The sequence below is a fragment of the Cinclus cinclus genome, chromosome 4, assembly GCF_963662255.1.
Source record: "Cinclus cinclus chromosome 4, bCinCin1.1, whole genome shotgun sequence".
Lineage (NCBI taxonomy): Eukaryota > Metazoa > Chordata > Aves > Passeriformes > Cinclidae > Cinclus > Cinclus cinclus.
In genome coordinates this window covers 47,963,914-47,977,084 of record NC_085049.1, presented here as the reverse complement: position 1 = coordinate 47,977,084, position 13,171 = coordinate 47,963,914, and the positions used below count along the sequence as shown (strand labels likewise).

The 13,171-nt window shown below is 41.8% G+C and overlaps 2 protein-coding genes across 4 annotated transcripts in view; one reads left to right on the top strand and one right to left on the bottom strand.

Annotated features, from left to right (window-relative positions):
- Positions 1-1,552: 1,552 nt before the first annotated feature.
- CSRP2 (cysteine and glycine rich protein 2) lies at positions 1,553-6,347 on the top strand. Of its 3 annotated transcripts, none has more exons than XM_062491220.1 (5): positions 1,553-1,664; positions 3,636-3,804; positions 4,803-4,917; positions 5,576-5,669; positions 6,271-6,347. In XM_062491220.1, the coding sequence occupies exons 1-5, from the start codon at positions 1,553-1,555 to the stop codon at positions 6,345-6,347; spliced, it is 567 nt and encodes a 188-aa protein (XP_062347204.1). The 3 variants fall into 3 exon arrangements, with proteins under 3 accessions (XP_062347204.1, XP_062347203.1, XP_062347202.1); XM_062491219.1 differs by having other exon boundaries at positions 4,803-4,935; positions 5,576-5,663; XM_062491218.1 differs by having other exon boundaries at positions 4,803-4,935.
- A 2,140-nt stretch (positions 6,348-8,487) lies between these two features.
- Positions 8,488-13,171, bottom strand: part of ZDHHC17 (zinc finger DHHC-type palmitoyltransferase 17) — a 65,973-nt gene continuing 61,289 nt past the window's right edge. Inside the window, exons 17-18 of the mRNA XM_062492047.1 lie at positions 10,200-11,569; positions 8,488-8,680 (exon numbers count right to left, since the gene is read on the bottom strand). Of these exons, the coding sequence (XP_062348031.1) occupies positions 11,431-11,569 (139 nt within the window). The 3' untranslated portion in view covers positions 8,488-8,680; positions 10,200-11,430. The remainder of the gene's footprint in view (positions 8,681-10,199; positions 11,570-13,171) is intronic.

The window sequence follows — 13,171 nt, the reverse complement described above, 5'->3', positions numbered from 1 at the left end:
TTGTTAGGCCTAGGAGAGCTTCTCAGGGTAACTGAAGGTGAGTTTTCCAGAGAAAAGTCAGAAGCTCCCAAGAAACTCCTTCCCAGCCTCCCTCCCTCCCTTATTTGACCTGTACTGCAGTGCTGCTGTGGTAACTGCAGGGAGGGAATGTTCTACGTGGTGGAGTAGAGTGGTAGGAGGTGCCCTCTGGGCTTCCAGTGGGCAAACCATGGTGCTCACCCAAAAACCCTGTGTGAAATGAGGGTCAGTACGGAGCACTGGGGGTGATGAGTGCTGAGTAGCTCTGCTGGTTTAAACTTTTGGAGGCAGTAACCCTGTCTGGCTGCTGTTGGTCTCTGTGCTGGTGAGAGGTGCAGGAGAGCAAGCCAGCGGTAAACAGCAGGCACAAGCCAAGGGCAGTTCAGGGCTGACAGCAAGATGAGCCTTCAGCAAACACAGCTGTGTTAGCTCCTGGTGGTGGTGGCAGGAGGAAAGCCTCAGAAATCCCAAAGGTGGTGGTCAGGGCTCTGCTTTGGAACTTTAATCCCAGACTGTTAATGGGTGTAGCTGGAGGAGCTCTTCCTCTAGCTGGTGTGACCTGCTGGTGATTGTGACTGGGGAGTTCAGGAGGGAGCAGATCAGCTTGAAATGGGACAGCCACTGCTTCTGGCTTAATGTAAGAGACTGCTCCCAAGGCTACAGGTTAACACAGTGGGTGAGATGCCTGTCTCCACAGTTTTCTGAGTGTCTATTACAAGTAATACAGGAGAGGGAGAGTTTCACTTCCTTTTAAATCAGCTGTGGCTACTTGAGCAGTTGGATTTCGTTGCTGTACCTGCCTGGGAAAGGTGCAGTTTGTGTAACAGGGGTGGAGTCCCTAGAAAATAATCCCCCTTAAACTTTGAAGTGCAGGTGTGATCTCAAAGGAGTTCACAAGGCTCCTGCAACCCTAATAAGTGGTTTTCCAGTGAAGTGAACTTTTGGCTTGTACCACATCCCAAATGACAGGCCCTGCAGTAAAACAAAATGCCGTTGTTGGCACAATTGGTTTGCTTCTACCAGACAAGAGGCCCAGCATTAATGAAGCATAGAAACTGAAATTATATCCATCTGGGGGGACATTTGTTCCAGGTACAGTAAAGCTCTTGTGCATGAAACTGTAATTTGTGCATATCCAATTTATGTAACTTTCAAAATCTCCAGGCACGGACAGAGGACCTGACTTGTGAAGACTGTGTCTCTGTTTTTCAGCAGCAGTGGTCTCTGTTCCCCTTGCCAGTTCGTCTGCTTTTACAAATAACCATAGAGAGCCTGCCTAAGCCTTTAAGTCTGGTCTGGCATCTGAAGAGTTGAGAAGTTGAACTTGTCCCAAAAACTTCTCACGCAGTGGAAGGTCACATTATTTAACAGTTGATGAAATTGCAGGGTTGTGCTCTGATGCCACACAAACTTCACAGATCTGATTTAAAGGAGCCTGTAACCTCAGCTGTCCTGGGGCCAGGGTGCTGCAGGACACTGTGTTTAACAGGTATCCCCTTCTCCCCTCCTCCCTGACAGGGCACGCAGAACCACCATGCCAAACTGGGGAGGTGGCAACAAATGTGGTGCCTGTGGCCGCACCGTCTACCATGCTGAGGAGGTGCAGTGCGACGGGAGGAGCTTCCACCGGTGCTGCTTCCTCTGCAGTAAGTATTCTCCTCCACAGTCTCTGCTGGCATACCTGTGAGGGTCACAGCAGCAAGGGCCTGGTCCACAGGTGGTGTCCCAGACTCAGCTGGTACCTGTGATGCACTGGGGGTGGCAGTGGCCAGAGATGATTTTGTCCATGTGTCGGGGTTGATTCCTGATTCCCCATGTGCTTCCTGGGCTCAGCAGTCCTGAGGGGAGAGCTTACCTTCTGGAGAGGTTTTATCATATCAGGAGGTGGGATGTATGTCTCAGAGCAGAGAACATCCATTTGCACTCTTGCCAGTCTTTTCCTCAGGTGTCTAAGGGGTCTTGAGGTTGGAAACCTGGATTAAGTGTTGCTTATGCAAAGGAGGAAGCCCAGTGGCAGAGCCTTGTTTGCACTGATCTGAGCTCAGCTGGGCTTCTCCCTGTAGTCCTGGGGCTGGCAGAAGCTGAAAGAAGTTATCAAACTGCTGCCCTGGAGTCCTGTGCAGACCAGGACAGCAGTGCGCACGAGTACAGCTGAGCTGTTGATGCTTAGCACAGCCAAAAGCCTAAACTTTCTTGGCACAGAGGCTTGTGGTTTATTTCAGATGAAAGGAGTCCAAAGCATTATTTTCCAGTCCAACCAACGAGCCCAGTGAGGCATTGAAAATCACTTTCTCTGCTGAAAATACCTCTGCTTAGATGAAGGGAACAAAAGGTCCCTGTGAATCAGAGGCTCCTACTTCACAAGCAGCCTCTCTGTCTGAATCAGAAAATTTTACCTTACTGCAAACTTTAGGTACTGTTTTGCCCTACTTGTTGGTGATTAATATACATGGGCAGAGCTAGGGTTTAGCCTACATTGGCTGTAGTTACAGCTGGGCGCTTCAAAGAAGTTTGCTGTTAAGTCTGCTGCCTAACCTTGGTGTGCTGTGAGCTTAAGAGCCTCGGCACACCTCTGCACCTTTGAGCTCTACAATGGTCACAAAAAACAAAGATTAGATGCCTTGGCTGCCTCATTTTCAGCCTTTTATGGGAGTTACTATTAAAAGAAAGCTGGAACTTACAGTCAGACAATGGCTCTAGTGTGTCTGAATACATGGTTTTCCTTAGTGCATACTTGTGTTGGGGTTAAAGTCTATAGACTTAACAAACATGCCTTAATTGATTTACTTATTGGATATTAGTGCCTTATGAAAAGAACCTTGGAGCTAATGATGGCCATAAGCAAAGGTCACCCAGTGTTTTGAAGACATTTAAATATTTAAACAAAAATTCATGAGGGTATTTATTTTCTTTTTTTCTCCCCAAATTCTTTTTCATGGGCACAGTGCTGTTGCAGATGGAAAGAATGTGCCAGTTGGCATACAGAAGTTTAAGAAGGAAATAGTTTTCTCTTCTACTGTAACCTTGAGTAGAGGGCTTGCATTGTGCTGAAGGACAATGTAGGAATGCCAGGAAAGCACAGCCCCTCCGGTGACAGCTGTGAATCAATCCCAGCTCTGCCCTGAAGCAGTATTGAGGTGGGGGGGAAGGGAACCTTGAAGGTTTGTTGTTTTTTTTTTTTTTTTTCCCAGCCCCACGCTGACCAAAAGGGCAGGACAGGGGCTATTCTGTACTGATGGGCTTTTGGTTCATGCTGCATGGCATCTGTCAAGGGAAAATGCTGACTGCCCTCTCTGGGTTTCTGAGCAGCCTCGTTCATCAAACCACGGCAATTTTCCAGGTTTTAAATGTCATGGCCATGAAGGGGTGGGAGGGGAGAGCCCTTTATGGGGCTAAGCATAATTCACAAATTTAAACAACAACTTGCTCCCTCTAATCTCTGGTGGTCCCACAGTCTAATGGGAAGAATTTTGGACAGGGAAACCCATAACATCACTTCTCACTTGATTTTTGGCTTACTATGTGTGCTGATGGAAATAGTCCCTTAACTGTGTTTTTTTTTGGTTTTTTTTTTTTTTTTTTTTTTGGTTGTTTTGTTTTGTTTTTTTAACCTCCAGTGGTCTGCCGGAAAAACTTGGACAGCACAACTGTAGCAATCCATGATGCTGAAGTTTACTGCAAATCTTGCTATGGGAAAAAGTATGGCCCAAAAGGTTATGGATATGGCCAAGGGGCAGGCACGCTGAACATGGACAGAGGAGAGAGACTAGGCATCAAGCCTGAGAGGTGAGTGAACTGAATCGAGGGGTGCATGACCCTTGCCCTTCAGTGCTGTTTTCAGAGGAGTCTTTCAGGCTGGATTTTGTTTATGTTCATGTTTGGAATAGAAATGCTGCAAAATACCCCAGTCTAGTTGAATGCAGGGCATTGAACCTGCATTGCACAAAGCTCCCACTGGTGACTGTGTGAGTCAGTACAGCAGAAGCAGAAGTTAGTGCAAGCAAGGACACACTCATTCTTTGAATGAACCACAGGGGATTGGATTATGGAGCCTGCTGCTGGCATTGCATGAGCTCACAGAGTTAATTGTGGTCTCACATTGCTCTCCTGAATAAGCTGGAAATGGCAACGTTCAACTAACTGGTTCTTTCAGGGATGGATTTGGACAGCTGAGAATCTGGAGCTACAAGCAGAATGAATTTTTAACTAGCTAATGAAGAACCATTTGTGTTTAATTGTAGCCAAAACCAGAAATCACTTTAAATAGTAAACATTCCTAGTCTGAAGTTCTTGCTGTAAAGCAAAGCATGTGGAAAGAAGCTGAGGTGTATCTCACAACTTGCTTCATGCAAGTATCCACATTATTGCTTAATGTTTATATGATGTACGCTTTCCAGTCAGGTTCAGTGATCCATTCAGGTTCTTGATTATTTTCCATTACCAGGAACTTAAAATAATTATTTGTAGCTTACTATCTGAAAAATCCATGTCCTGATAGATTTCAGGTCTTCTAGTTAATTGACAAGGGGAAGGCTCCTCAGGAAATTAGCCTTTACAGAAGCTTCTTTTTATCCTTTAAAGCACAGCCTTCCTCTTTTTGTTGTCATGGCTTTGGTTTTTCCCCTACCAAGGGTAATTGGATAGCCTTGCTGGTAACTTACTTCTCCAGTTTTGCAGCAGTACTCTATTCTGTACCATGTGCTGGATGCTGGTTCCTGTTGCTAAGCAGAGCAAGAGGTCATTTAGTAAAAGAGTAGAGAAAACTAATACCCTGTTTCTCTCAGCACGCCTTCTCCTCACCGGCCCACCACAAATCCAAACCCTTCCAAGTTCGCTCAGAAGTTTGGAGGGACAGAGAAATGCTCTAGGTGTGGAGATTCTGTTTATGCAGCAGAGAAAGTAATAGGAGCTGGAAAGGTAAGGAACTGCATGTGCTATTTTGTACTTGCTATATGGACTTTAAATGGAGCTAGGTGTGTTATGTCTGTCCCAGCAGGGAACCAACTGCAGGGCAATTACCTTAAAATTGCATTTCTTTGTACTGGAAATAGTCAAATCAATCAACTTAATTGAAAAAAAAAGCACTTGAAATGCAGGGTGATCACCTTAGATTTCAGAGGTGCAGATTTAATATTGTTTCATGCTAGAGACTTGAAGCAGACTACAGAAGCCACTGCCACCCAGAAGAGGAAACAATCTTGAGGTGTGCAGCTTGTGAGGGAGGCTGAGTACTTCAACAAAAGGGGGATGGTCTCTGAAAATCCCATGTAAAGCTGCATGATAGTCTGTGGCTGTTTGACTCACTAGCTACAGAGCTAAGGTGTGCTCTGAATTGATAACAGCAAGCCCAAACCTTTCAGAATGCTGCTCTGAGCAGGAGGGTGGGTGTGCTGCTTGCAGAAATGCAGATGCTCTCATCTGCTACTGGTGCACTTCAGCTGGCTTGTGTTGCACCAGTTAATGAATCAAAGTGATGCAGAAATCTCCAGTTAATGTGGTTTTTAACTAACTTGGGCATCCTGTGTATTAATACTTTTTATTTTTATTCTTTCTCTAGCCATGGCACAAGAACTGCTTTCGATGTGCCAAGTGTGGAAAAAGCCTAGAATCTACAACCCTAACTGAAAAAGAGGGAGAAATCTATTGTAAAGGTAAGAAAAAAAACAAAGACCCTTTGTTTGTAGTTCAAGATAGTGTCTTGAAAGGACAAATGGTCAATAATATTGGTGATATAAGAGACTTTCAGGCTCATGTTCACGTGGAAGTGCTCTGTACATCATCGGCGTAGAGTAAAAAATGAAACAGATATTACAGAAGCTGCTGATGTAGCTAACCTCTGCATCAAGTAAAATATGCTGAGAAATGCAGCAGCAGCCTTGCCCTATGCCTGATCAGAGTAAGAAAACAAGCCAGCTAGCATCCTGCTCTGCCTTCTTGAGTGGCTGTGGATATAAACTTGATCCACACAGTGGTTTGATGACAACAAATGCCTTAACAGGTACACCAAGCCACAGAACTGACCTGCGAATTGCTCTCGTAGAATGGGGGTGGAGCTACACAGACTGAACAGTCCTGGCTACTGAGTTCAGTCCTGTTAGTTATGTAGCTTAAGAAAATGTTTCTAAGCATTGCTTGCCATGAGAATATATTGCAGTGACTAAGGAGAAGCTGCTGAGAGGCTTAGCCTAGACAGTGCTGTTCTTAATTAACGTGCCAGAAGACTCAGCTACTGTGTGTTCATCTTTCTCCCAGGTTGTTATGCAAAGAACTTTGGCCCCAAGGGATTTGGGTATGGCCAGGGTGCAGGTGCCCTTGTTCATGCCCAGTGAGGGGGCTAAAAATGCCTTCCAGCTCTGCTGAGATCCTGCTAGAAGGAACAAGACAGTTTCCTCAATGTTACTAACTACTGTGAAACACGTACTAGTTACTGTAGTGTACCTTCAGCCCATGATTTTAAGAACAAACACAGACACTGCTTTTTTCCTTGCCTTGTGTATCACACTGTAACACTTCTAATATTGATTATCAATTCAATAAAGCTTTGCTTGTTGATATACCCTAAATTGAAGTGTTGCCTACTTTGTCAGCAATAAAAGTGAGGGGAGTGTTGCTGAGTACTTCAGGGGTGGAAGAATGATGCTTTGTAGACTTGAGGCACAGCTCTTCTGAAAGCTGGACATACATAGTCATGGCCTTCAGAGGTGAATGACTCTCCTCCTGTATCACACCTTTGTGTGTGCAAAGGCAATGAGCTGCTCACTGCACAGAAGTAGTAAATCTTAATCTACTGTACAGTGACAGCTCTCAAAGCAATAGATAAGGGGTAACTGTGTGCCTAAATGGCTACCAGTCTCTGGCACAGAGTCTCTAGTAAATGAAAACCAAACTATTTTCACCATAATAGTCTGGGGGCTGTGCATGCTTTGTTATTGAGATGCCGTAAACACGGCACTTACTATGCAGGAATACTCCACTGAGACAGCTGCAGATTGAGAAGTTAGGTTAGAAAAAAAAATAAAACCTGAAACTCTTGTCTGGTTTGGGAAGCAGGCTGATACTTTTTTGGGATAAAAGAACCCTTCACAACACTGAATTGATGCAAACACATTCAAGATGGGGAATGCTGCAACAAAACATTAAGCAAGTATGTCAGCATGGTCTAAAACAGTTTCAAGCAACATCTATGTCTGAGGCAGTGAAGCAATTCAAGCCAAAAGCCTAATTAGAAAAACATGTACTACTCAAAATACACAAAGACCATTTTGTACAGGTTATAAAGGAACCCTGTGGATGGGAGAAAAAAACAATTCAGCTCAAAATGTGACCCAAGAGCTTGTCCAGTTGACCGAGCAGGAAAGATTAGAACTGAAAAAGACAACAGTAAGTCTGAAGTAGCACATTTCAGGCAGGAGTGAGGCAGAAAGCAACAGCACAGCCTAGGAAATGTTGGGAAAAACCCTCAGCCCTGCTACTCATACCATTGACATAGCTTTCATAGCAAGAAAGTCTGATTTTACTAAAAGGCATCTACTGGGAGGTGCAAGGCACTGAGCTCTAGTCAAGGTGTAATGAGGATGCAGAGGGCTGGCTTCTTTCCAAAAAAGCCCCAAACCCAGGAACCAGCTTTCAAATCATCAGGACTTCCAAGCACAGCAATTTCTCTGATGGAGCACTGCAAGTTTTGGATGCAGAGCTTCAGCACAGGTTGAAAGTCTTACCTGTTTTTTTTCCTGACAAGCCAAAGGGTGGTCAGCCTGTACAGAGCCTTACCAGGAACTTGTGGGGAAGGGGAGAACACCACCACCAATTCTCAATGCCAATACCAAACAAGACTCAGTAGAAAACACTTTTTTCTTCCTTTTAGAAGCGCTCCAAAGTCTAGCCTTATAGTTTAATACATACTGCTGGTTTTAAATATCCAGGTTAAATTCGAACTTGGATTGTTACCTTGTTTCAACTCAACTCTAACCTTTAGCATGGACCACAGGAGCCCAGGTAGTCTGTCTCCTGCAAGTGCCACCCAAAAACATGCATCTTGGTGACACATCCTAGCCCTATGTCTGGCTGACCCTTAGAATACCGCAAGCATCATTATGTAAGTACATTAGGCCACATGAAACATGCCCTAGATGGAGAGCTCTCCCAAGAAATGTTACCTTGCCATCAGGCTTCACTCAGAAAGGAATATTTAATTAGTAAATGCTAACTTTCATTGGTAGTGCAATGATGTAGTTTACCACAAATAAATAATCCTATGAGTGTAGTAACTCAGGATTTCACATATGTACAGAGTTGGGTGCATGCCATCTGTAGGACACCTGTACATCTTTCCAGAAAGGCTTCTGAAACTGGACACACACTACACTGTATGAAATCACACCCCAAGTCAATACAAACACTGCATCTAAGAGTCAATATTTATTTGATTAATAACTTACAAAATTTAACAGATTTAATTTATGTAAGGAGAGCTAGTTTATTAAACATTTTACAGATTTTTTTTTTGTTCACAATGTAATACACATCAAGATCTCGACAGTATTAAAATAATACTTGGCACAGTTATAAATAATATACAAAAAAATCCACAGCTTAAAATGTAGTGATGCAGTTTTACACGTTAATTGAAAAAAATCTTGTGGACATCAAAGAATACAAAAACCTGCAAAGAAACAGCACATGTTTAGGGCCAAGACAAAATTCCTATTTATTCTACCTATGTCAGATTAAGTTGGTCTGATCTCCTGTTGGTCTGGATAAGCTTAAGTTTCAGAAGCGATGCAGTTTTGGTTCAACAAGTGAATTTTAAGTTTGGTAACTTGACAGAAAAATGCTGCATAGTTGGTTCCCCCCCGCTTGCTTTACGATTTCACATCAACAATTCAGTGTTACTCAAGACAAGTTACATTCTGCACTGGAAACTTCCTACATCCCAAATCCATAGATGCATGTTAATTTTCACAACTACCTGCTATCGCTCAGATTCTGCAGGTCTCAACAAATCTGTCACCAGAGAGTTACTGACATGTAAATAGTGCAGAACTTGCTATGTGCTACCAAGGATCACCTCTTCTTTTGCAAACATTTTTGACATGGAGTGCATGATGCAATTCATGGCAGTTAATGCTACTGGGCAAGCATGACCAAAACTTGCATCATGAACTGAACTGCTCTTCGGGTGGCTGGGTGATATTTAGTAACATGCATTGAAGCTCCTCAAGTCAACCGACCCCTAACTAAAATGCGAAAAAAGAAATGAGTGAACAAATAGGCAGAAGATAATTGGTGATTAAAACAAACCACAGTGTAAAGCTTTCCTTGCCTTTTTTTTTTTCTGGTTAGAAAAGAATATGAATAACTGAAGTAAATTGTTTTCACAGAAATAGAGCATGTTTTTTGTTAGGATTACAAATTTTGTCTGACAACAGTAGCCAAAGCTTCTTGACACCCTTATACCCAAACTTCTCCTGTTAGAAGTGTCCAAGACAAAGTTGATTTTTCCAGTATTAAACATTCAAGGACTCTATTGCTGCACTTCTGTAAATCCTGATATCTGGTACTTGCAAACTAAGTGTGTGTCTTGAGATCAATGAACAACTACAGAAAAAATGTTTACTTGCAAATACTGAACATCAACTATTTACAGTTTCACTGCTCCTCTTACTAAGGCAAGGGCCGGGAATACCACTAGATTGCTTTATTACCTGTAATCCGCATATTACAGAAAATGCTAATTTTGCCAAGCATCAAACATGCAGTGAATTTGCAGGGCATAATGCCTATTAACAGCAATATTTAACATCACTAAAAGCTCATTAGATATCTTCCTACATTTTTTTGGTTGAATAAAATGAAAATGAGCAGCTTTAAATACACTAAACACACAATCACAGAGAGAAAACTATTTGATAAATTATTTATATACAGATACACATTCTTTACACTGGTCTCAGACATCTGCTTTCAGGTCCCTCCCCAAACTCCCCCTCACAGGTTTCCTCGAACCACTGGGTTGCTACAGCACTTAGAAGAGAACTAAACTGATTCTCAGTCTCTCTGTAAACAATAGTTAAGGAAGCAGTGAACAACTCACTATGAGTATATGAAAACACCATAACAAAAATCAGTGCATCACATTCAAGAAAAGCCCCTTTGGAATGCAATTTCAGATCATTCCTTACCTTCCAAACACATCTGTAGCATGAGAACTTAAAAACAAAAATTAAGGGTGATTTCCACGTGCCAATACACCATCTTCTTCAGAACACTGCTCTGCATTTTCTGTGTGCACGTGCTGCTATGGGGATTCTTAATTTTTTGTTTTTGTTAAAAGTCTGGGTTCCATTATTTCACATTCAAATGAAATAAGCATTTCAGGCAACTTTCGGTTCTTCTGCTGCAATTGCATTCAATTTAAAACTGTCTTTTTATAAGTGAGACATTTGCTTGTACATCTGTGGTATCCCCCCATGTAATTTCCCTTCCAACATGTCTCCAAATACACTGCACTGTGCGTGAGGGTCAAACCTAATACTAAAACATTGCTAGTCTGTAAGTTGCTTATACAATTACTTCAAAGATAATTATTTTTTCCCCACTTTTTTCCCCCCTGAACATTATATACTGTAAACTAATTTCACAGGTGTATCATGCATTTAAGCACGGCTTTAACTTGGACAGAAAAGCTTTCCTTATTGGCGCAGTTGTTTATTTCAGACTACATTATTTCAGAACAGGGTAATTACAAATATTTAGTTGTACCACTAACTGGTGGCAAAAACATTCACCAAAAAACGTGGGCAACATATATTTACTCAACATTTCGTGCCCTACTGCTATAACTTAACATGTTAGAGCGGATCCCCACCATAGGATGTTTTTAACAGTACTGAAAAGCACATTTTTCAATGAACATCTTGCTACAGAAAATCTGTATTAAAAAATCACATTACAGGAACTACAACATAGCGATCAGTGAACTCTGTATCAGGAAATTTAGCTTTATATTCTAGATTCTTGTTTCAGTGGAATTACTGATATTGGGATACAAATTTTTCTGCTCAGCACAATGTAACTACTTATGTCAATACTTCAATAATCTCATGCTCCTTTGTGAAAGACCTTAAATAAAAAACCTGATAACAAATACTGTGAATATGTTGTCATGAATAATTCTCATGTTAAGAACTGTTAAAATCCCTTTTGGATCTTCCTCCTCTTCCTTATCAGGGTTGGCAGTTTATTCTGTCCATTCTTACTTTTGTTAATAAAATTCTGATGAAGAGAAGGTACCTTTATGATTCATCATCAGCCCTACACATAGCATGCTACTCTTCAAGGGATGCGGAGTCGAGAGAGAGAAAATTTTTCAGGCACCACTCAGTATGATATGCTCACAGGATGAAGGTGGTGCTACACTAGCTGGTAGCCTGATCCTGAAGTTTGGTCATATTCTATTGTATACTGCCTTGTCCAGTCCACAATAACAGGCCGAAAAAGACCACAGCATCTGAATTCAAAGAAGTCTATAATGTTCCTTATACATCCATGGCTAAAAACAAAAGAAAAACACACGTTAGCAAGCAATATTGTAGCTCATCCAACAAAGTGCACCATCTTTTGCCTACCTACAAATTTGATTCTTCACCCTTGAAGTTTCTAACTTTAGAAAACCAACTCTATTCAGAATTATTCATACTTGATAAGCAAGTTGATAAGCAAGTTCTGAAATAAGAAATGGTCACCAGACTGCTGAATGTTTGATCCTTGGGCATAATCAAGACACCAACTTTCTTACACTGTCTACCAAAACACGTTATTAGCAATCCACCACCATGTAGCACAACCTGATAATTCAGATCCTGTTCTAAGAGGGCAGTTGCATTGTACAGATGGATGCAAAACAAAATGGCACAAAGTGAATGTCTTTCTAGAATAATTTCCATCTTTATTGATATCTGTTTCTGCATACATACTGGTTCACCAGCTGCAGGTCTAGGATCAATCAGGTCCCTTGACAACACAAAATTAAGAAAGCTTTATCTCAATTAAATGAACTATTCAAGCCACTTTCTGTGGCTGAATAAATTAACTGTCATATATTTAAGAAACCTACATAAAAACTCCCAACAGGAGTTTTTAACTTAATTAGACATGGGTTGAATTGATCACAGTTTTCTGGAAGAGAAGCTCGTGTGAGAACAGGTCTAAGCAAAAAGGAGATGAAACTGATGTCAATGCTTCATGTGACACGTGATGCTAAGTCAGTTATTTCAGACATCTGGTATTATTTTCAGGCATAATTTTTATAATAGCAGCTATTTTAGTTAAAATGGCTTGTGAATGTGACAGTAATTTGGGATCAAACTAGCATGTTTTTCCTATCCTGTGCACCACCCTGTGTTTTCCAGGCAAAGTAATTATCTCGTTTTGTTACAACTCTAATCTGTAGGAACACTGCAACTACACAGAGATGCTTGTCTGCTTCTCACTACAAGTTTTATATGAAGAGATATTAAAAAAAAATAAAAATCACACAGATTTCAGAAAAAATTCAGCACAGAAATCCATCTGCTACATAACAGAATCGGCAAGATTGAAAGGGACCACAGTGGGTCCCTGGTTCAACCAGGGTCATCCTAGAGCACATTGCACAGGATTGTGTGAACCCATGCTGACTACTTCTGATCACAATCCCATCTCCTATCTCCTTCTCTATGTGGGCTTGAAAGAGCAGGAGCTCCCAGAGGAGAGACAGCATATACAGCAGAATGGGATGTGCTTTTTTTTCTTTTTATTTTTTTTTCCTTTCTCCAGCTCCTTTTGTAACATGCTCTCAACCCAACAATATACCAGCTTCCTGCCTTCATTTATGTCCTGCTTTGGCTCCACAGGCTGCTCCATGACTCTCTATTTCCATCTCAATGCTATTTCATCCCCAAGCCTCCATCTTTCATCTTGCACCCTCATCACTACAGAAACCAAAATCTACCCTTTTACATACTGATGCCCAAAACCTGTATGCTATAGCCTGCTCTCACCCATGCAACACCCACTTCAGTTCCTGGGACAACCTATTCCCTTCCCCACAAATAGCTTTGGCCATGCTCTTCCTCATGAAAAGGAAGAAAGTGAAGCCTCTTTTCTAAGAGTA

Excerpts from the sequence above, each read along its gene's own strand:
- CSRP2 (XM_062491218.1), top strand. The coding sequence starts at position 1,553 with ATGCCAAACTGGGGAGGTGGCAACAAATGTGGTGCCTGTGGCCGCACC. Across the intron at positions 1,665-3,635 it reads CCGGTGCTGCTTCCTCTGCA|TGGTCTGCCGGAAAAACTTG; the intron begins GTAAGTATTCTC and ends TTTAACCTCCAG. Across the intron at positions 4,936-5,575 it reads AAGTAATAGGAGCTGGAAAG|CCATGGCACAAGAACTGCTT; the intron begins GTAAGGAACTGC and ends TTCTTTCTCTAG.